Genomic DNA, 22,959 nt, shown 5'->3' on the forward strand with positions numbered 1-22,959 from the left:
ACGATGCATTTAATCCCCACTTTCCCCAAAGAGACACTTCCAGAAACCATCAGGGACACAGACCCAAAGCTGAAACCTATTGTTCCCATCCAAAAACCAAAAACCGAAAGAAGACAAAAGCACCCTTCACATGGTTTTCCCCAACATGATTCTTGATTGTATACACAATGAAGCACTTTACTAGAAGCACCCAAAGCAACAGTACTCAAAGCTCTAGTCACAATATAAAAGAAATGAAAGGATTAGATGAAGAAAAGAGACAGACTTGGTCAACATAACAATGCATTTTAATTTGACTGTAATAGGTGGTTAATATGAGTAAGAGCGAGGTCTTCTTTCCTATAGCTGTTCTCACAGGAAAATGAAGAACCTCTTCTAAATACCCTTCTTCTTTCTTGCTGGCAGCCTGGGAGGAAGTAGGTCTGAGGGGAGTACTAAATGAACTGATGGAGTGAGAGGAGGGCAGGGGAGCAAGGACAGTCAGGGAGGGGAGAGGGGGCAGGGAGGGGATGGGAGGGCAGGGAACAAGGACAGTCAGCGAGGGGAGGGGGACAGGGAGCAAGGACAGTCAGGGAGGGGAGGGGGGCAGGGAGGGGATGGGAGGGCAGGGAACAAGGACAGTTAGCGAGGGGAGGGGGGCAGGGAGCAAGGACAGTCAGGGAGGGGAGGGGGGCAGGGAGCAAGGACAGTCAGGGAGGGGAGGGGGACAGGGAGCAAGGACAGTCAGGGAGGGGAGGGGGGCAGGGAGCAAGGACAGTCAGGGAGGGGAGGGGGTCAGGGAGCAAGGACAGTCAGGGAGGGGAGAGGGTGTCAGGGAGCAAGGACAGTCAGGGAGGGGAGGGGGGCAGGAAGCAAGGACAGTCAAGGAGGGGAGGGGGGCAGGGAGCAAGGACAGTCAGGGAGGGGAGGGGGACAGGGAGCAAGGACAGTCAGGGAGGGGAGGGGGGCAGGGAGCAAGGACAGTCAGGGAGGGGAGGGGGTCAGGGAGCAAGGACAGTCAGGGAGGGGAGAGGGTGTCAGGGAACAAGGACAGTCAGGGAGGGAGAGGGGGTCAGGGAGCAAGGACAGTCAGGGAGGGGAGAGGGTGTCAGGGAACAAGGACAGTCAGGGAGGGAGAGGGGGTCAGGGAGCAAGGACAGTCAGGGAGGGGAGAGGGGGTCAGGGAGCAAGGACAGTCAGGGAGGGGAGAGGGGGTCAGGGAGCAAGGACAGTCAAGGAGGGGAGGGGGGCAGGGAGCAAGGACAGTCAGGGAGGGGACGGGAGGGCTTCCTGGTGGCCTTTATGGAAAGGATGGTTTGTCTGTTACTGAGAAGAGCACACAATTGTTTTGACCCATCTCTTGAACTCAGTGGGTATGCTGATTGTGTAGGAGTAAAATATTGTTTTCCTGTGTTGTTTTTGTTACAGGAAAGCTGTATATAGGCCCTGGGGAATTTAAAAACATCCCCCTAATGGCACCTCAGTTGGCTATTAAAACAAAATGCTTTGTGTGTGTTTTTCAAAGCAAAAAATTAGACAAGTATGAATTTTTTCAGCCTTTAGCATCAGTGTGAAACATGTCTCAAAAATGCTCCCCTCATGGGTCTGTTAACAGTTTTCTGCATGACTACACATATAACCTTGCCCAAAAGAACAAGTTATCTCACATTTTGTAGCCTAACATCTTAGCCTATCCACAGCACTACTGCCAGTACTCAACTCACTAGAGTTCACATGTGTACTTTCCAGGAACAAGAGGGTGATTTGAATGAAAACAAAAGCTTCTCCCAATTGGTCAGTGATTTTCTATGAATATATATTTTTTCCTTACTACCTTTTTGAGGTAGAGGAAGGAAAAGAGAAGAAGAACATGGGAAGGGTTCACTTGTATTTGGCAAGCTTTGCAAGTTGCTTATTTCAGAACCTTTCTGTATGGGTAGTTAAGCATCTCAGGGTGCACTGTTAACATTCTCTTCTCATAATAATAACAAAAGCAACACTAAGCGGTATCAGCCGAGCACTTGTCCTGAGGCATGCTCTGCTCTAGCGCATTATTTCATGTGACCACAATCCTGGGAGTAGATACTGTCATGATTCTCTTTTGCTGAAGCAGCAGCTGAAACTTAGGGGTATTGAGAAGTGTATCCAAGTTCACCTTGCTTGCAGGTGGTAGAGATTCCATCACTGTCCTATCTTGCTCTCTTATGCTGGAAATCATCTTCCTTTAAAAACAAACTCCAAAGTCACAAGTTAATATTTACATAAACATGGTGGATTGCATGATGCATTTTTTTTGTACCTTCCTTAAATCCTAAAAACAACAACAACAAAATGAGAGTAAAGGAGGGAAAACTGTATATTTGTTAGAATAAACAGTGAATGGATGAGTTGTCACTGATGGCAGGAGAGGAAAGTGGAACCCAAGTGCCTTCTGAAGGTGAAGGGAGCAAGAAGGAAGCTGATTTGAGCAACCAAAACCTTGACCACTAGATTCCTCTGAACGTGGGGGAGAGGCATAAGGCTGAACAGGAGAGCACAGGTTGAAGGCTTGTAGGAGGCCGACCTTGGTAGCTAGTCAACCATTTCTCTTCCACCTCAGGGACAGGAAGCTTTTCTTCTGGAGATGTAGAGCCAGAAAAGTTTCAGACCCAGAAAGACCTGGTACAGCAGAATGAAGGTGCCAGAGAAGAGGCTGAAAATGGGGTGAGGAATTAAATGAATGTATCTACTAAATGGTAAAAGCCAGTCCCTGCCCCCTGCTCAGCTCCCAAATGCTGTCTGCCCAGCATGTATCTGCCCCATCTACCCTCACTCAAGAACGCAGACTAAATATCTTTCAGGGAAAAATTAACCTGAAGAAATACCTGTAGATGCTAGCAGGTGACACCTACTAGCTGACAAATCTCTTGTGTGTGTGTGTGTGTGACTTCAGTTTTCAGGCAATTTTTTTGGTGCCAGAGGTCATGAGACTTTTATAAAAGCAACTAAAACATAGTATTTAGCTCAAATAAATACAAAGGGAAAAAGGAACTTGAAAGAATAGAGAAAATGCAGGGAAAGGGGAAACATAGCTAAATTAGAACAATAACAACCTCCCTAGAAAAACCCTCCAATGATTAATATCTGTAAAGAGATAAAGGACATTATTGCATTCATGATACAGAATAGAATTTTGGGGGATGAGAAAGAAGCCTTGGAAAACGAAAAATATGACAGAAGAAATAAATTCAGCAGAATGTTTGGGAGACAAAGGTGAAGGGGTCTACAGAAAGCACAACAAAAATAGGCAAGTAAAGAAAATCAGAACATCAGGTAGGAGTTCCGACCTCATAACAACACAAATTTCAGAAAGAGAGAACAGAGGAAATGGAGATAAATTTCCCGGAATGTATACCCATGAGTTTTTAGATTGAAAGAGCTTACTAACTACCTATCCTCTACAATGTCTGGAATATTACATATCATGAAATCTCAGAACACTGGGGATAAAGAAAACATTCTACATATTTTCAGAGTGAAAAAAAAAAAAAACAGGTCATATGCAAAGGGCCAGAAACCAGATAGCCATTGGACTCCATTACAATAACATTGGAAACCAGAAGAATCTGAAGCAATTCCTTCAAAATTCTTAAGACAAGTCTATAATTCCAAACCCAGCCAAACTGTTGATTCAGTGTGAGGATAGAATAAAGAGATTTTTCAGACAAGTGGGGTCTAGAAACAATCTATCCTGCACTCTTTCTTTGGAAGGCGTGGTTTGGCAAATGAGAGAGTAAAACAAAAAAGCAAATACATGGCATTTAGAAATCAGGGGAACGAGGATAAAGAAAGTGAGAGGCACTTTTTGGATGGAGAAGGGAAGTCCTAGGGAAGCACTGGGCACTGAGCCCAGAAAGCAGCTAGCTGAGAATGGAGCAGAATGTGGGGGACACAGGGCGGGAGGTCTCCTGCATTTCAGGGGCACTACTGGCACAGCAGGAAGATGTCATGAGAGAAACAATGTTTAAGAAAATGATGAAGATGCTGACTAGCTGCGCTGCTGGCCCCAATGAAACCCGACAAAGATATAGAGTTTAGTGTAACAAAAATTCATGACTGGGAAAATAAGAGTCAATGTACCACAGCATCACTTTCTAAATAGTTCCATAATCAATACTGATGACTTATACTTGTACAAAGTCTCTGAAATAATTTGTGTGTGACTTAATTCTTTGTTTTAAAATGCCACACGAATGTGAAGCATGTCTAAGTTATATAAACAGCAATAAAACTTTCGGAAGGAGAAAATGTCCATGTCTACTTATGCTAAGTGCAGGATGACAATAACTGCTTCTGTTAGAATAAACATCCCATTCCTTGCCTTGGTCAGGCGTGGTGTGCCGGAGCACGGTGGGGGCTCTTGGCTTATGACTGTGTGTAGTGGTTTTTCAGTTTCTATAAATGCCATGATAATCCCATTTCACCTCTCAAGAATATATGGAAGTACATGCTAAATTCAACATGAACCCAGAAATAAACAGTTTCCTAGAATAAGAGCCACTGATACTTATACATTTTATGTGAAAATAGGCCAGAAGAAGGGGTCAAGAAGGAAGCTGATTTGAGCAACTAAAAACTTGACCACTAGATTTCCAGCATAAGAGAGCAATATAGGACAGCAAGGGGGAAATTTGACACTAGAAGGGAAAAATGAACTATTGGTCTATAGCTGACAGATTGCTCATAACCACGTGGAATGCAGTTAGCAAGGAAAGTATGGTTATTCTCTCATATCATGTGAATTTAATTTATTCTGGACTACTCAGTGTGTATGATTCAGTCTGATAAGGATCTGGGGGAAAGAGATAATTCAAAAATTTAATTTATCCATCTCTACACATTCACAAAGTTGGCATAACTTCTGGTCACTTTTCAGAGTTCAAGCTCTTAAGAAAATGGCAATCTAACAGGCCAACCTCCTTCTCGGCCTCATGACATAGACTTGGCCTTGCTGGGTGGCCTCCCAAGAGCATACCACATTGACAGATGTCTTTGATCCCTCCTGGCTGGCATGGACTCCTCGCATCCTCCTCATTCTACCCAAATCCAGACTTACATGTTTGGGGCCTGAGCTGGATCCAGGCCAAGGCCTGCCCTGCATTTCATTTATTCCAAGATACTCCCGGAGGAGGAGAGAGCTGATTAGATGACGCATCAGAGCCAAGCAAAAGCATGGTGTAGCACCAAGTGCATCTCTAGAATCAAGTTCAGCTTGTGTCCTCCTTTGTCCCAGCTGAAAGGACCAAGAGCACAGACAACATGTAAATAGGCCTCTTCCTCATTCCATTTCGCTTCCAATTTCAGGAAGAATTCCAGTTTACTTAGGTTGCTTACTTCTAGCACCAAGAGTATGAAACAGAACTTCATTTCATAAAGGCAGTTTTTGGTCCCTTTGTTATAAAGTAAAACACAAAATGCAAATGGGGATATAGGTCCTCCGTGTAAATCAACTTTTCAAGTAACAGGACATTCAGGAGCCATCCAATTGCTTTTAGAAACCTCTCTGCCAATTTTTGGTAAAATCAAAAAAGTCTTTATTAGAATTCTTTCCACTAAGGCAGCTGTTTAATATCAGAGAGTTTGAGCAATGACAAAACCAAATATAATTCTGCTTTTAGAGGTAGAATAATTAGATCCAACATGAAGTGAACTTTGCTGTGATTCTAATTTTTAAAAAAATATATATTTTAATTGATTTCAGAGAGGAAGGGAGAGGTATATATATAGAGAGAAATATCAATGATGAGAGAGAATCATTGATTGGCTGCCTCCTGCATGCCCCACACTGGGACTCAAGCCCTCAAACTGGGCATATGCCCTGACTGGGAATCGAACATGACCTCCTGGTTCATAGGTCAACGCTCAACCACTGAGCCACACTGGCCGGACTGCTGTGATTCTAGAATGCTGCATCATGAACAGTCCTCACCTATGTGTGGAGGATAGCTTTGTGATGCAATACAAATAAATGTGAACACTTCCCATTTGATGTAGAAGGTCCTCTGAAGAAAGCAAAAGCTATGAAGGAGAGAGGGCATCAGACATGAAAATAACCACCTGGAGCAAGAAATTTACTCCCAACATCCCCCTCCCCTAGCTAAGCCACGTTGGAGGTCCAAGCTACAAACTCTATATTTGAAACTATGGAGAGCAAGAGACATTTTTACATTGCTCTGCATTGCACTTAGGCCGTCTTTTATGGCTTTTTTTCCTGCTACAGAAGACATTATTGCACATAATGATACATCCTTGAAACCAGATGGCGTATGAACTATTTCAACAAAAAAAGAAACAAGGACGGGAAAATATTTGTGGTCTTTCCAGAAATCTTTCACAACCTTCACATTTAATGGCAATTACTAGAAAAGCAGCAAGAAATTATAGCTGAGGCATATAATTACCTATATGTGACCTATTTATAAACTCCTTTGAGGAAAAGGAGTACCAGATAGCTGCAACTACCCTTTTTGGTTCCTGACATCTAAAGTGAAGTAAAAATATTTGGATAGTATTGGAGTGATGCATTGGTTTTACTAGCTTCATTTCAGGAGCCTCACAGCTGGAGTCCCTCAAATGCTGCCTACTGTGGACACATACATCATTACATTCAAATTTAAAAAAAGAGAAACAGACCTAAAAGAACATTGTGAAATGGAGCAGGGCACAGAGCAAATGCATTTTCAAGGTTTCTGAGTAGAGATGGGGTAGAGTAGTGAACTCTAGCAAACACAGAGGGCATGCAGATATAGAAGTTAAAATCAATGTACATATTTACTAGGGCATTGCCTCTGAACAGCATCAAAAACCTTAATCAATGTGTACTTTCACAGTAGCCTCGCTAAACAGAGGAGCCAGGATTATCCTAGCAGGAACCACCGGTCAGAAAACATGAAACTGGTATGGCAAAGTTTGAGGCTCTGAGAGCAATGAATTTATGTCCTTTTGAATAATAGAGCAACTTGTGTGCTCCAATTGATATGTGATTTATTCAGCCATGGAAATGAAAATCTACGTAGTTTCATAAAATCTACATATCTTACTGAATTAACTTAATATGCACATTATTCTTAAAACAAAAAATGAAAGAATATCTAATTCCTTGGCACATATGGAAAAGATTAAAAAAACCACGCCATCGACTCCAGTGTTATGCACAAGGTCTGTAATGACAACTTTAGCCAAGTAAGGAAACCGTCATTCTTAGGTTTGTTGAGAGAATGAACAGTCTGCTTTTACACATGTAATAGAAACCAACTAAAATAAACCTCCCTGCTACAAATGTTCTCACCATTAGGTGATGCATTAGTTTGAAAGGAAAACTTACACATTCACAGGAAATAAAAAAGTCAATGGTAGAAAATTGGCAACTGAATGTATTTCAGCCTGCAGTATACAGAAATAAATCCTCTAGTAGTAAAAGTTGTAGACATGAAGTGCCAGTCAACATGTATGGATTATACATTCATATTAGTTGAGAAGGTTTCAAAATATACAAATATAGAAATAGCTTTGCCAAAACCGGTTTGGCTCAGTGGATAGAGCATTGGCCTGTGGACTGAAGCATCCCGGGTTCGATTCCGGTCAAGGGCATGTACCTGGGTTGTGGGCACATCCCCAGTAGGAGATGTGCAGGAGGCAGCTGATCAATGTTTCTCTCTCATCGATGTTTCTAGCTCTCTATCTCTCTTCCTTCCTCTCTGTAAAAAATCAATAAAATATATTAAAAAAAAGAAAAAAAAAGAAATAGCTTTGTTCAATAACACCCCAACTCAAGATCTTACTTCAATAGAAGGGGATAGTAACTACAAAATGGACCATGGTGCTGCAATATAATGGAAATAAAGAGGGGCTGAAAAAAGAAGTATGAGTTATAGTGGAAATGGCTCTATCAGATTCCAACTACGAATAATATTTTTTAAAATTATTTATTTATTTATTTTTTATATATTTTATTGATTTTTTACAGAGAGGAAGGGAGAGAGATAGAGAGCTAGAAATATCGATGAGAGAGAAACATTGATCAGCTGCCTCCTGCACATCTCCCACTGGGGATGTGCCCGCAACCCAGGTACATGCCCTTGACCGGAATCGAACCTGGGACCTTTCAGTCCGCAGGCTGACGCTCTATCCACTGAGCCAAACTGGTTTCGGCCCAACTACGAATAACCTTAGTGGCTCTTCATGAAATGACAGCAAGTGACCCCCAGGATGACATTCTTGTTCTCCCACCTTATTTCCTCAGACACAAACTCTCCCCTCTTCCTGTTCTTCCTTCATCAATTGTCCCTTAAAGTCCCTTTTCTAGATCCCTTTCATCATCCATAACTATTTCTAATCAATATTCCCACTTCCCCAAAGTCTCATTGGGAGTGCTTTTGTCCTTAACTGAAATCTGACTCTCCTTGACGAGGTTACTAAACCCGTCACGATCTTCTCTGAGCAAGGAGGGTTCTGTATGCTCTTTGTTTCCCAAAGCTATTCTTCAAACACTTTTGCCATCATCACTCAACATCTGCTTCTATTTGAAGTCAGTGTGCTCCACCTATAATTACTCTTCCCTGCTTGTCACCAACAACTTTGGTATTTCCTCATTTTTCTCAATGACTTGATAGTAACTAGCATTTGCTTTCCTCCCATTAACTTTGGCCACCATCCATGGTAATGTTCCCTTTAACGTCTTGACTTCATGGTTCCTTGACCACTTCCTCTATTCCTGTGACCTCAGCTTCCACCTAAACTGTCCACTCAAACAGATATATTAAGTTCCTTCATCACTTGTAAGGAGTTCTGTCTTTAGATCCTGAACTTTAAGAGTCCTCACTTTGATCACCTACTAGTACTGTTCCCCTTTCATATTTTTCTATCTCACACTCTCTCTAGTCATTTACCTTGTTGTTATAACTTCCATTTTTTTGACCCTTTCCATTTTCTTGAGTCCTATGTCTTTTCTCCTTAAATCCTAATCTGGCTTACTCTGCTTTCCTCTCTGACCCTACACACTGCTTGGATGCTGATTTCAGTGATACTTCTCACCATCAACAAATTAAATATTTTAGCATTTCCATCTTGCCAGTACTGCCAACTCTATAGGCACTTTATGTCTCTCTTCAGAGTGCTGATCATGGCTAAAATAAAGTCCTGAACCCATGTTCATTCACTGACTCGAAAATGAATTTTCACTCTAATTTCATATGGGCTCTCATTATTGCTAGAAAATGCATTCCTTTCTGTTTTTATTTTTTATTTTTATAATTTCTCACATTTCTCTTCAGCCTTTTTCACTGTTCTTAATCTCACAGTTACAACTATTCTTCCTCCTAAGGTCCATGCCTTCATCACATAATTTACGGATACTATTATTTAAATCAAAACTTCAATTTTCCTTCACCACATCTTTTCTCCTTCACCACAGTTTCTAAGGGAAAGCTGTCATCCTTTCTGTGGAAGGCCTTGTACAGATTACACATTAAACATTGCTCTTGTAAATATCTAGTTTATTTCTGGCTTTAAAATGAAAAATTACCTTACTGATATCACTTTCGTCCTAACACCTGAGATGGGAAATTGGAGAAATGGGGGTTTGGGTTGGTGGGGGTGGAGGAATGTTAAAAGAGAATATTTGTGTTGAAACACAGTCATTTTGAAGTACAGGGCATTTTTCTGGGGAGGGCTTTCTAGCATGGGTTCCAAAAACCCAGATGGAGTCCTGAAGACATTGGCTTCCAGGATAAGAGAGGGGCTCTGAGAGAGAAGGTGAGAGCACTCTGCTTCCAACTGTGCTCAAAATGGAGTTTGGTGACTATTATTTTGAGCAGGGAGCATCCATGATGAGGAGCAGGGTGAGCTGAGGTTCTACAGAGGAGGGGGAAGAGAGAGGATCAAAAGTATTTATTTATTTTAAAATAATACTTTGTAATCATAAAACTGACAATCATTATTGATGAAAAGCAGTACTGGTTAACAAGAAAATATAATCTGCTCAACATTCTGCCACTCAGAGACTACAGGTAACATTTTGGTGTATTTCCTTCTAAATGTCTAATACTCATTTTAGTTGGTTAAAGTCTTTTATTGCTTTTTCCATAAAATTAGCATTAAGCTGCATATATCATTTTGTCTCAAGCATTTTTTTTGCTTGACACAAAATTGTTTATGTTTTGACATCCCATTCATAGCATTACCTCTGAGGACATTATTCAAATGTGGCTCCATCTTCTTTCTGAGCTGAGCCCCTCCTCCCTTAAAAATAAAAGGTTCCCAGCAGAGATTACTTTTTTCAACTTACTTTGTAATCACCACAGGAGCTCTCATACTTATTTAGGCAAAATGGGGTGGAAATGTGGAAGAAATATTGAATCATCATGTATTCTTTCATGGACAGCACCAAGTATTTGAGATGTACCTACGGTATCTCTTATGGATGGCTGAGTACTACTTTGAGTGTACACGGGGTATCTGCAAATATTTCCAACTATACCTTAGACACCACATGAAACTATTAACCATAAACATAAGGACTTGACTTTCTTCTGGAAATGTAATTAAAACATTATATTCACCAAGAGACTAGCATAGCCAAGCACTGTTATCCTAATAACTAAGAATGTGACACTGTGACAGAGCCAATATTTACATGAAAGAAAGCATGAGGAAAAACACATCAAAATGTTATTTCTTAGTTAAAGGTTTCATACTTCAGGAAGTTCCTTGATTGGACTTTCCAGTTCAGGGAGGGGTGATGTTCAAAGGGATCCAACACCAACACTGTTAATGCAAAGCCATCATCGTATTATATTTATGAAGAGCCCATATCCGCACAGCCAGGGGCTTCAGAATGAAGACCATGAATGTTCCCACATCCCTCTGGCTCCATAGTTTACACTTTCACTGCTATTATATTGCTTTGTTATTTGACTAGACTCAGCAGATAACAAAAATCATTTAATGAGAAATGGGAGTGGATGCCTAAGTTTTTGAATCAAAAGCAAAATGGCGTATCTTCCAAACATTAAATTGGGAAGACAAGACAATTGGATTGCACTGAATCTAATTTAGGAATTGGTCATTCTTCTACAAAATCTGTGTGAGGTTAAAATGTATGTAGAATTTTATGTGTATAGTCTTGCCATAATGATCTTAGAGGACACTGGATTATAAATTATTCCAAGGTAATGCTTTTGTCTTGTTCACCTCTGTGTCTCCAGAACCCTGCATTACCCAACACTTGTGGATGCTCAACTACCAGTGAGGGAATAAAAAGCGTGCTAGATTTTTAAATACATTTACATACATTTAAAGACCTCTTTACAATTACTTAATGATGACATCTCTTTGACCGTTGTTACTTATTTTGCTCCAAATTGTTTGACTTATCATCTTTTTGCCCTTGTGTTTGTGTGTTTAAATCTACCAGGTAAGGTTTTTACTAGAACAGAACCCAGGAAACCATTTGTATTCTAATGTCAAACAGTAATATAGTGAAATCTTGAACCCTAACTAGCAGAGGTTAAAGGACGGAAAAATGTTCCACTTTCTAAGTTATACTGACCAAGCCACACACTGGAGCACGAGCCGCCGTCCAACATAAACAGGACAGGAAGGGAGTAGCACAGAAGCTCTCAGCCCTTCATCAAAAGTCTGGCATCTGAGGGGGGTGTTAACATGTCAAGTACACACACCTTGAAATAGTTTGATTGTACTGTGGCCAGCTGACATTGCAAGTACATACTAGAGAGTGAAAACGTCCTCCTACCTAGACCTTCCAAATGTCTCATTTTCTCCATAATGTGTTCACACAAGATGTTAGTCAAATGAGAACAGAGGAGAAATGAGGAAGGAGCCGAAGGGGTTCCCACACTAAGTAACTTGGTTGGACAAAGTTTTCTACTGTAATTCTATCCCAAAGGATTCTTACCCCCGCCCTTCTTTTTAAAAGTTAATTTTATTGGGGATGACATTGAGTAAGAGGCTCATATAAATTTCAGGTGTAGGTTTCTATGTCACGAGATCTCTATATTGCACTATGGCCACCACCCAAAGTCAAATCTTCTTCTGTCTCCATATTTTAGGCCCTCTTCACCCCCCACACTCTCATGGGATTCTTACTTAATTCTTTCATATTCATTTTGTTTAAGAGATAAATAATGTCAGTTTTAAAAGTATTGTAAAGTGGGAAAACTGTGGGATTGGTGAGGTATATGCGGGAGGTCTTTCTCTCCCTCCTTCCTGATCTGCTCTTGCTTCATTCATTCTAAAATGCTTTTGAGCATTCCTCTGTCAGGCCCTGATCTAGGTCCTGGTGAAAGGGCAGTGAAAACAACAGCCACAGTCCTTACTCTCAAAAAGCTTTCATTACAATAGTGGGGAAAAACAATACACAAACCGACAAGCAGGTAATAAGAAACTATGAAAAGTAATGACAGGCCACGTGGTGATTAAAGAGGCCGATTTACTGGAGAATGGCTGGGTGGCTGCTTTCGATTGGGTGGTCAGGGATGATGGTGCCATTAAGCTGAAAGTTGAAAGTAAGGAGGAGGCAGCCATTAGTAGCAGAACATTCCAAGGAGTAGAACATTCCCAGCAAGGGAACAGCTTGTGCTTCAATGTGTGTCGAGGAGCATGGAGGAAACCATAAAGAACTTCCAAATACGGCAAGCATGGCCCAGCTAAGTCACTGGTACGGAGAGGGATACAGGCTGCTAGTTCCTTCTCTTCTGTCTCTTAAACACATCACCTCTCGCTCCCCCAAGTGCAGGGCAAGAACACGTCTCTGATTTTGCACAAGGAATTATTATTGTGCTTATGATCGTTTATTACAATGAAGATGTAGCTTTATTTTGTCAGTCCAGAAGTGGACTGAGTGACATATAAAATCCCTAATACCTTAGTGTGAATGAGCTGATAGGAATTAAGAAAAGCAGGGACGTTGTTTCCTATTCACACACTGAGGCCTAAAAAAAAAAAAATTCTTTGGAACCTTCAGGTATGATTTGTAGAGAGTGGGAGGCACCAGACTTATTTGGGTCACTCCAAACAAGGAAAATAATATAACAGATCGTTCACAAGTTGGGTTTATGTTTGTTTAGGTCTCTTTTTCTCTGATGAGAATCTGATTGAAGCACCTGTTGCTTCTATTCTTTGTACTGAAATAGAAGATTATGAGTGTCAGTCATATACATAACCCGTATTTATGAATTTTTTCCCCCCTGTGCAGTGTATAAGGGCACTTCTGGTCCCACAGCAAGTGGCAAGGCATTCCACACACACCATGATAATAAAGAAGGGAGTGGAAGACCTCAGACCAAAGCACTAAAGTGCCCAAAGAAGGTGGCTTGAAAGAGGAGAAGCAGTAAGAGTTAACTTTTTCTTTAATTACTCCTGTATTGTTTAAATTGCTACATCAAGATGCATTTTACTTTGTAATGAAAAAAAATCCAATAAAGTACTATAATTCATAAGAAAAATTTAAAATTAATATACTTAATACTTATCAAATGGCCCCCATGTCCTCATGTTTGACTATACTCGAGGGGCAGTATCAGGGACAAAGACACTTGGAGATGCAGGAACCAAAGTAGATGCCTCCTCAACACTGAGCCAGGAACTCAGCCTCAGGGTAGGCATGACGGACCCCACTGGAGTCTGGGAGGGTTACAGGCCATTGGTGAAGATTTCTATTGGATAATAGAAGATCAGGGCTAGACCTTGTGAGAAGAATTCATGACATTTTTATCTTTTCATTTCAGTCTGATTTTTTTTTTCTTTGTTTTCAGTATTGGAGCGATTTGAGAGAAAAAAATGCAAAATATTTTCTTTCTAAAAATGATCTTTTTTGCCTGGCCAGCATGGCTCCGTGGTTGAGGGTCAACCTATGAACCAGGAGGTCACAGTTCGATTCCTGGTTGGGGCACATGTCCGGGTTGTGGGCTCAATCCCCAGTGTGGGGCAAGCGGGAGGCAGCAAATCAATGATTCACTCTCATCACTGGTGTTTCTATCTCTCTTCCTTTCCCTTCCTCTCTGAAATCAATAAAAATATATTTTTAAAATGTGTAAAAAAATGAAAATGATCTATTTTCAGAAATCTGAGAAACTGCAACCATTTTTAGGTTAAGTTATTGTGAGAATAAATATTTTAATACCTATTATTTGCCCCCTCCTCATTGTTTCCTATTTGTCTAATTACAACTGATTCGAATGAATAAAATGTCATAAATTCTCCTTTTAGGAAGAGGAATAAAATCATAGGCTAATGAGAAAAGATTAGAGCAATCTAAAGTTTTTCATTGCCAACCATAAGAAGCAAAATCTAATTTCCCCCCAATGTATAAAAAGAAATAAAAAGATGTGTGATTACCAATAACTTAGATGCTATTCTAAATTAATGGCAGATGTCATTCAACAACATTCCTCTATCAATGGATACAACTGTTAAAACAATGAACAACACTTTCCAGAAAAGACCGTGATAATAGAGAAAGGAGTGAAAGACTTCAGCCCAAAGCAATAAAGTCAGTCACCCAAAGAGGGTGGCTTGGAAGAGGAGAAGCAGTGAGAGTGAGTTATTCTGTATTATTTGTCACATCAAGATGCATTTACTTTGTACTGAAAACAAAAGCCAATAAAGTACTATAATTCATAAGAAAAATTTAAAATTAATATATATTTTCAAGTGTCATCACCTATGATTTTCTATCAAGTAAATGGCAGGCATACAATATGAAAATCGCTAAGTGGTGCTCTAAGGATATACTTAAACACCTAAAGATTTTTAAAAAAAGAAAAACAGTGGTAAAAACTGGTACCAGTAAATGCTATTTCTAAGCTACCAGGTTTGTGATTAGGTGTCCTGCCTTTCTCTATACAGATCTTGAACACTAAAGTCTATTTTTCCTGTATCTTATTTTATATTAAAAATCTGACTAATAGGCAAATTATGATGTCACTCTTCAAACTTGTGCTTAAGCTACTCATCCTCTTAATAACCACAGAATTGTTGTCTGTGTTTTGCAGACATGTCCCCGCCCCCACCAGGCGTACTCACATCACCATAAAGCAGAGCTAAAAGCTGAGCAGCTGTTGAAACTCCTGAGATAAGGAGGGCAGAAATGCCTGTTAACAGCTCTTCCACTGCTCTCCTGTGATTCACATCTAATTTATGACAGCCATTACCATGGACACAGGTCACTTAATCAAGAGCACAGTCAAGTCCCAGCCATTAAGCAACATCCACCCTTTCTCCCCCTAACCTTCCCTCCCCTCCTCTCCCCCTCCCACCCGGGGAGAGCAGGTCCCTCGTTTCATTAAAAGCACTAGAAATACACATTCAAAATGCAAAGATAAAAGGGGTCAGCCATGGCAATTAATTTTATGGGTTGAAGCTATAGAGTGTGTATCTCTTTTAAGGCTACCGCATTTGACCTCATTTTACCTGTTCAGCGTCTCAACAGAGATGGAGCACAGGTATTAAATGTTCACCTGGCACCTTTCACACGACGGTATACAAACCTCGTAGCCCTATTGCCTGAAAACCGAGCCTGGACGTCACACAGGCTTAAGGGCAGGGTGGTCATGGACCGATTTTTGAAACTGCAACACGAGATTGCCCAGAAGCTCATTTTTATAAAATTGTCTGCCCATTTGTTAACTTAAGGTGTTCATTTGGCTGATTTATTTCATTAGTCTAATCATGTTCATGAAATCACTTGGTAAACAGTTACGCAATGTACAGATATATAGGCTATTCCAACATGTGAGCCGATGACAGAGAAAAGAGAGCAGACTACAGAGAAACAACTCCTACCCCCTAAAGTCATCTTTCCTGCCCCAAACCAAAAACATCAGCCATCATGGGGAAATCTAAGGGGCTTTCCTAGATCCCGGCACATTCATTCCCGAGGAAATGCGACCTCGTCGAGTATGTATGCATTTTATATGACGCTGACATTTCCACTGACCTCTGTCAGGGCAGTAACTCAGGATCTGTTATGCTACGATAGAACCTTTGGAGGTAATTGATTTCTGTCTCTCTCTGACACTGTAAGGGCTCCATTCATAACAACTCTCTGCTGTGGAGTGCCAATGGAAACAGCTCCCGCAAGGTTTATCGTCCTAAGAAAATAGTGGAAATCAAATGTGAAGCTGGTATTCATGGAAATTCCAAAGCCTCAGAGGTCGTGTTGTGAAGGGCGCTCTTCTTCCTGACCAGCCGGCTATCCCTGGTGTCATTCCCCTCCCGGGTTCTGTACAATGAATTTCCCATCCTCAGCCCCTCGCCTTCCTGTGCTTATCTATATCAGATTTCCTCACCGATTCTTACATTGAAAACATTTGGAAATGCCGTTCACAGAGAGCTCAAAGCAGGTCCCCTGGCCCATCACCTCCGGGGAGCGGCTACGTCCTTGCTGTACAATGGCAGGCCACACGGAGCACAGATATTTTCACAGCTGGAACCAGTTATAGCTTTTTAGCAAAGGGCAGAGGTCACCAAGCTCCTCATGTACCTTCTTTATTTTTAGGTATCTTTTGTATTTTTTTTTCAAAGACCCCACTTGGTAGCAAAGCCCCATCAGCCAGAGACAGCTGGCCTGCAGAAGGGGCAACGTGCCACCGAGTTGAGTCCAGGCAAAGAGTTTTCACTGACCAGAGAGGCGATTTAGCGGCGGTAAGGGAAGTGTTGCGAAACATGCAGAAATACTCACAGTTTCGGCTTGGCAAGCAGAGGTGGAGGCTCCTTCGTGGGTGAAAGCAGGACAGCTGGTGTTGGGGGAGATTTATTACCGTTCGCTTTGCCATTAATCAGTCCGTTGACTCCGTGGCTGGGGTGCACTCCGTTCGTTTCCCTCTCGGCAGGACTGAATGGCATCTGAAGGGCTGCCATGCCGCGGCCTAACTCCGGGCTGTTCACCTGCTGGATCTCGGCTGGTTTCTTTGGAGCCAACTCAAAGGGATTGGTTTCCAAGATCGGAGGGGGAGGCGGGAAGTGCTGGAAGTGATCGCTGTTGGATTCACCCGTGGAGTCATAGCTACAGTCCTCGGTGTTGGCTGAGGAAGGGGAAAGAGAGGGAACAAATAATACGATGCTACTAACTCAACAGTTACGTTCACACTGTTATGGATGGTCTGAGGATCCCTCGGACCCTGGTGTCACAGGAGAGGTAGCTGTGTGGCTGGCATCTGACGCAGAAGCGAAGCCAGCTGGAGGGCTTGGTTCGCCCGAGCTTGTTTGGGCAACTGCTAGTGTTTCATTTCCTGAATGAGCCCACAAGTGGGGAAAGCAGCTACCTATTCATTTCAAGCCAGAGCTAAAGACAGAACTTAGTTTAAAAATGACAACAGACACAGTATCAACTAATAATGCTTTGTCTTCTCACATCTCAGCCACAGATCCGACTGAACATCCTATCTGAGCTTTACTAATATTAGCTCAAGCCCTAAGGTTTTATGGGATAAGCAATGAATAGGGAGGGATTCATTTGACTGCAAGTTAAGTAAAGCTCTGAGTCTAAGGGAAATGTCTTATGACCTCATAGATAATTTTTTTCCAGTTAGATGATTGCCACAGCCATAACTCAACTTCCACCCCCATTTTTTTCTTTACTCTCAATAAACTGAATATGTTTTGAGGTAAGATCATGTCTTCTGTGGATTTCTCACTTTGCCCTGAGCCCAGCAGAGCTCCTGGAATGTACTCAAAAGTGCTCACCGAGGTGAACGGAGGAGAGCTCAGCAGTATTTGTTTATTATGCTTGGCCTACCTACCCCAGATAAAAATGCCAAGTTTTGCCAGCAGACTTTGAGAGTCCCGAGTTTGGGCCATACTCTTGGAGACTGCACAATGGCCATCTGATGGGACAGTCCTCAAGCCAACCAGAATCAAAACACTGGGCTCTTCCCCACTCTGTAGCTCCGACCATGCACACTGAAAGCACTCATTCAATCAACCGTTCCCCCATTAAGGCGAGCCTTTTCCTTCCTTTCTCTCTTCCTTTCCTTCTTTCTCTCTCTCTTCCTACCTTTCTTTTTTCTTTAGTCATTCCATTTTATTAAAACATTACTGTATCTTTTTAAAAAATCTTTATTGTTGAGAGTATTACATATGTCCCCTCATTTTTTCTTTTTTTTAGCTTTCAATTCCCTCTCAGGAGCCTTTAGTTTAAAGATGATGCTCAACTGTTGTTGACAAAACTGGGTGCCAAAACTCAGGGCAGAGAGGGGATTTTCGACACTCTAGGGAAGCTATCTCGAGGCACATCAGCTCTGCCTGAGCATCCACAGTTCTTTTCTTAAGATGAAGACAAATAACAATTCCCACGCTAAGCTCCCTAACCCAGTCTTGGTTGGGCCTCTGCTGCCCCCTAGCACCAAGTTCCCACTCTCCCAAAGAAATCAGAGTGATTCCACTGCTCTCTCCATGTCTCTCCCATCCAGCCAACAACCCCATTTACTGATTCCCTGTTACGTGCACTATGTGTCAGGCCTGGTCAAAGATATATTGTAACATTTGCTGTAAAATAAATAATAGAGATGAGGCAATAAAAATAAACTAAGGTATAGCATATTACTAATAGCAGAAAAGAGCAAGCTAAAGTTAAAGGAAAAGCTGTTTCATGTTGCCTTTGCTAGTGGTAAATTTTGGAGTTTAAAAAATATCCAGGCATTTTTGAATATTGGTTTTGATAGTATATTGCTGTAGTTTTTCATATCATAGTTATATTTCACTGCCAGTGAAATTTGATATCTAAGATCTTACAGTTTCTCCAAATTCCATCAGGTGTATTTTGTACTACTTTTTCAGAAGTTTCAAACGTGGGTTCAACCTGAATTTTTCTGAACACATATCTCCTCTCCTGTGTTGATGCTGCTCAAAACAGTGCCAGCATCTCCCATGCCCAGGTGGCCTTCTGATGTGAGCATGATTCTGGGTTAGCATGAAGCATGTTAGGAAACCAGCTCCATCGCTTCCAAGACCAAGACTGCATGGGTGATTTACAAAAATAGCTCCATGGGTGTTCAGCTGCTCCATCATCATTATCTTTTTGTTTTTCATCTCCACTTTCATTCCTCTCCCCCCAAATCCTTTTGTTTGCTGATGAAACACTGCCCTTCAGGATAACTCCTGGAGTGGCAGCACGCATTCCCAATGGCTGGGCACTCCTCCTGGGACAGTTCTCTGCCCCATGGCAAGCCACACTGAGGGCTGGGGACGGAACCCTGTCATTTCTTACTCCTCACGTACCTGCGCTGACCACCAGCTGGGCAGTGCTGGTTACTGAGCCGTAGTCATTTCTTGCCGAGCAGGTAAAGACCCCTGCATCTTCAGGGAAAGTCTCAGCAATGACGAGGGTACAGATCTCCTCTGGAAGGGAACAAGAGGACAGAACACACCTCAGCAGAGTGACACAGTGAAGTCACTGGGAAGAAAACAGGCTCTCTGCCTTTCATGAACAAGCAAATTAGATAATGGTTATTGAAGAATTGCTTGACCAAAGAGTTCACAATAACTCTCATTACATTCGATTTCTCAGCTTAGCCTAGTGGCAAACAAAGCCTTGGAGTCAGACCCATTCTTTGTGATTTCAGACAAGATCAGCTTTGGTTTCCTCATCAATAAAATGGGGATAAGATATACCCAAAGGGGTATCTGTTCAGCTGAAACGAGATGTTTGTGAAGTGTGAGCCTCTGCACTTCACATGTGGAAGATGGTCAGGAACTGCCAGCTCCATCCTCCTCCTCCCTACTCATTTGTATGTGGGAGTTCTTCCTACTGCAGCGTAGCTGACTCTCACTTCTGCTCAAAAGAAAAGCAATTAGTGGGGGAAATCAAGCTTCTTTGACATGATGACAAGGGGAAGGGGGACATAATATGTAAATGACCTGTAGACAATTATTCTGGAAGCTACTGGTACACAGTGTGGCCATGTTATGCAGCGTGAAAAGCCCAGACTCTGGAACCAGTTGCCAGGGCTTGAGTAAGGGACCTGCCACACATCTTGCCTTTGTGGCTTTAGCCAACCTCCCCAAATGTCAATGTTCTACCTACTTTGTAGGGTTTGTAATTAGTCATGACTCAAAATTAACTACCACAGGGTTACTGTGAGAGTTGATGATGACGACCGTGACAACAGCTCACAGCTACGTAGCCCTTATTAGGCACTAGGTATTGTCACCATTCTAAACAGAGATTAATTTGGCTTTAATTCTCATGTCAACCTTATGAGTTGTATTTATTATTATCCACTTTTACAGACTGAAAAATGAAGCCCATTTAGGCGAATTTGCCCAGTGTCATATAGGCAATGTGGTAAAATCAGAATTTGAACAAAGTGAGGCTCCAGACTCCACACTCCTAACAACTATCTACCTATTCTTGTGATATGAATTACATTGTGTCTACAACACTGCCTGGACATAGCAAAATACTTTGTAGCCAGTAAATGCGAGCTGTTACCATTATAAAAACCCAGACCTAGAATTTATTAACTATTTTAAATTGAATTATTATCTATATCTATATATATAAAAGGCTAAGTGACTGACTGTATGTCTGTCCAACCATCTGACTGACTAACCAGGCGGTACATATGATGCGCACTGGCAATTTAAAAATAAACATTGACTTGCACATGCGCAATACATATAAAGCTCTAACTGGAGCCAATCGCACACATGTGTTTCGATCTGTCATTGTTGATTGTGAATTATATCTATTGATAATATTAAAAATATATTTAAAGGTGTGATTCTTTGTCCTAAAAATGAGCACGTTCATAAATTAAATGAAGAACTTTTGGATATACTCGATGGAGATTTTCACACCTATTTGAGTGATGATTCCATCGATTCAACGGATGATGCTGAAAAGGAAAAATTTCCCATCAAACTTCTTAATAGTATTACTCCTTTGGGAATACAGTGTCATAAATTAAAATTGAAAGTAGGTGAAATCATCATGCTACTGAGAAATCTTAATAGTAAATGGGGTCTTTGTAAAGGTACTAGATTTATTATCAAAAGATTGCGATCTAACATAATAGAAGCTCAAGTATTAACAGGATCTGCAGAAGGAGAGGTTGTTCTGATTCCGAGAATTGATTTGTCCCCATCTGACACTGGCCTCCCATTTAAATTAATTTGAAGACAGTTTCCCATGATGCCAGCATTTGCAATGACTATTAATAAATCACAAAGACAAACTCTAGACAGAGTAGGAATATTCCTACCTGAACCCGTTTTTGGACATAGTCAGTTATATGTTGCTTTCTCTCGAGTTTGAAGAGCATGTGACATTAAAGTTAAAGTTGTAAATACTTCATCACAAGGGAAATTAGTCAAGCACTCTGAAAGTGTTTTTACTCTTAATGTGGATACAGGGAGATATTAGAATAAGTTTAATAAATTTATCAGTCATTATTTTTACCAATGTTGTTTTTATATCATGTCTTTGTTATAGCATGTTGTTATTGTTTACTTATTAATCAATTTATATATTATTTTCATATACATTTTACAAATTTTCTTTTATCTCTGACACTTCTATTATAGAGAAAGGGAGAATAGCAATATTAAAATATTTCTTCTAATTAATTTCCTTTCAATGTGCATGAATCTGTGCACCAGACTACTAGTAGTAAAATAAAAATGATTATGCTGGTAAATGTCCTCATTTAACATCATCTAAAGGTGGAGACTTCACGCGAAAAAATGCGTAACAAAACCGGTTTTACCATAGGCTAACTGATATAAATAAGAGTTAAGTTTCTATGGCATATTTTTATTTTTTAAATATATTTTATTAATTTTTTACAGAGAGGAAGGAAGAGGGATAGAGAGTTAGAAACATCGATCAGCTGCCTCCTGCACACCTGGGACCCTTCAGTCCGCAGGCCAACGCTCTATCCACTAAGCCAAACCGGTTACGGCATCTATGGCATATTTTTAAATACAAAAACATCACCAAGCTTCTAAATCAAGACCCAAAACACTTCTAATATTAAACACTGAAATGTGAGCTATACATACATTTAAGAAAGATGAAGAAAAACAAGTAAGATCATTATTTTCTAACCTACTTATTCCAGTGTGGGGTCAAGGGCTGGCAGAGCCTCTCCCAGCAACTCAGGGAACCAGATAGGAGCCCACCCTGGACAGGATGCCCATCCATCACAGGGCACTCACACCCACGCACACACTCACTCAGACTGGGACAATGGAGATTGGCCAATTCATGTCACGTGCACATCTTTGGGATGTGGGAGAAAACTAGAGTCCCCGGAAAACCCCCACAAAACAATAAACTTCTTATATGAAGTGTATGCTACTATTTTGTATTCTACTTTAAAATAATGGTGCTTACCATCCACTTGCATGAGTCCCTATAGGATCGAGCACAGTCCCTGGCTCAATAGATATCAGTAAATCTAGGTACTTGGCATATTCAAAAAAGGGTTTTTCTGAATATGAAAACACTAATTCATAAAGATATCTGCATCCCTATGTTCATTGTAGCACTGTTTCCAATAGCCAAGACACAGAAACAACTTAAGTGTCCACAGGCGAATGAAAGGATAATGAAGATGTGGTGCATATATACAACGGAATATGACTCCGCCATAAAAATGATGAAATACTGCCATTTGCAGTAACATGGATCTTGAGAGAATGTATGCTAAGTGACATAAGTCAGATAGAAAAAGAACAAAAGCCACATAATTTTATTTATGTGGAATATAAAACAAAAAAGGCAACAAATGAACAAAACAAACAAGAAACTCATAGGTACAGAAAACAGAATGGTAGTTAACAGAGAGGAAGAGGGGTGGGGGGAAGGGTGGGGAAGAGGAGTTGGGGGAGGGTAACAGGGTTCAAACGTATGTTAACAGAAGTAATCTAATCTTTGGGGGTTGAGCATGCAATAGAGTTCACACATTTTGAATTAAAATA

At 41.1% G+C, this 22,959-nt stretch overlaps 1 protein-coding gene across 2 annotated transcripts in view; it reads right to left on the reverse strand.

Annotated features, from left to right (window-relative positions):
• PALLD (palladin, cytoskeletal associated protein) overlaps positions 1-22,959 on the reverse strand; it is a gene marked incomplete at its 5' end in the record, with an annotated part of 386,255 nt that overhangs the window by 177,718 nt on the left and 185,578 nt on the right. Inside the window, 2 exons of one of the 2 annotated variants that reach the window (XM_081091742.1) lie at positions 16,718-17,060; positions 19,255-19,374. In XM_081091742.1, coding sequence (XP_080947868.1) covers positions 16,718-17,060; positions 19,255-19,374 — 463 coding nt within the window. Of the gene's footprint in view, positions 1-16,717; positions 17,061-19,254; positions 19,375-22,959 lie in introns of those variants that run through there. The other variant, XM_081091743.1, reaches the window with a different exon arrangement.

Source organism: Myotis nattereri, assembly GCF_964212035.1.
Source record: "Myotis nattereri genome assembly, chromosome: 5".
NCBI classification, from domain to species: domain Eukaryota; kingdom Metazoa; phylum Chordata; class Mammalia; order Chiroptera; family Vespertilionidae; genus Myotis; species Myotis nattereri.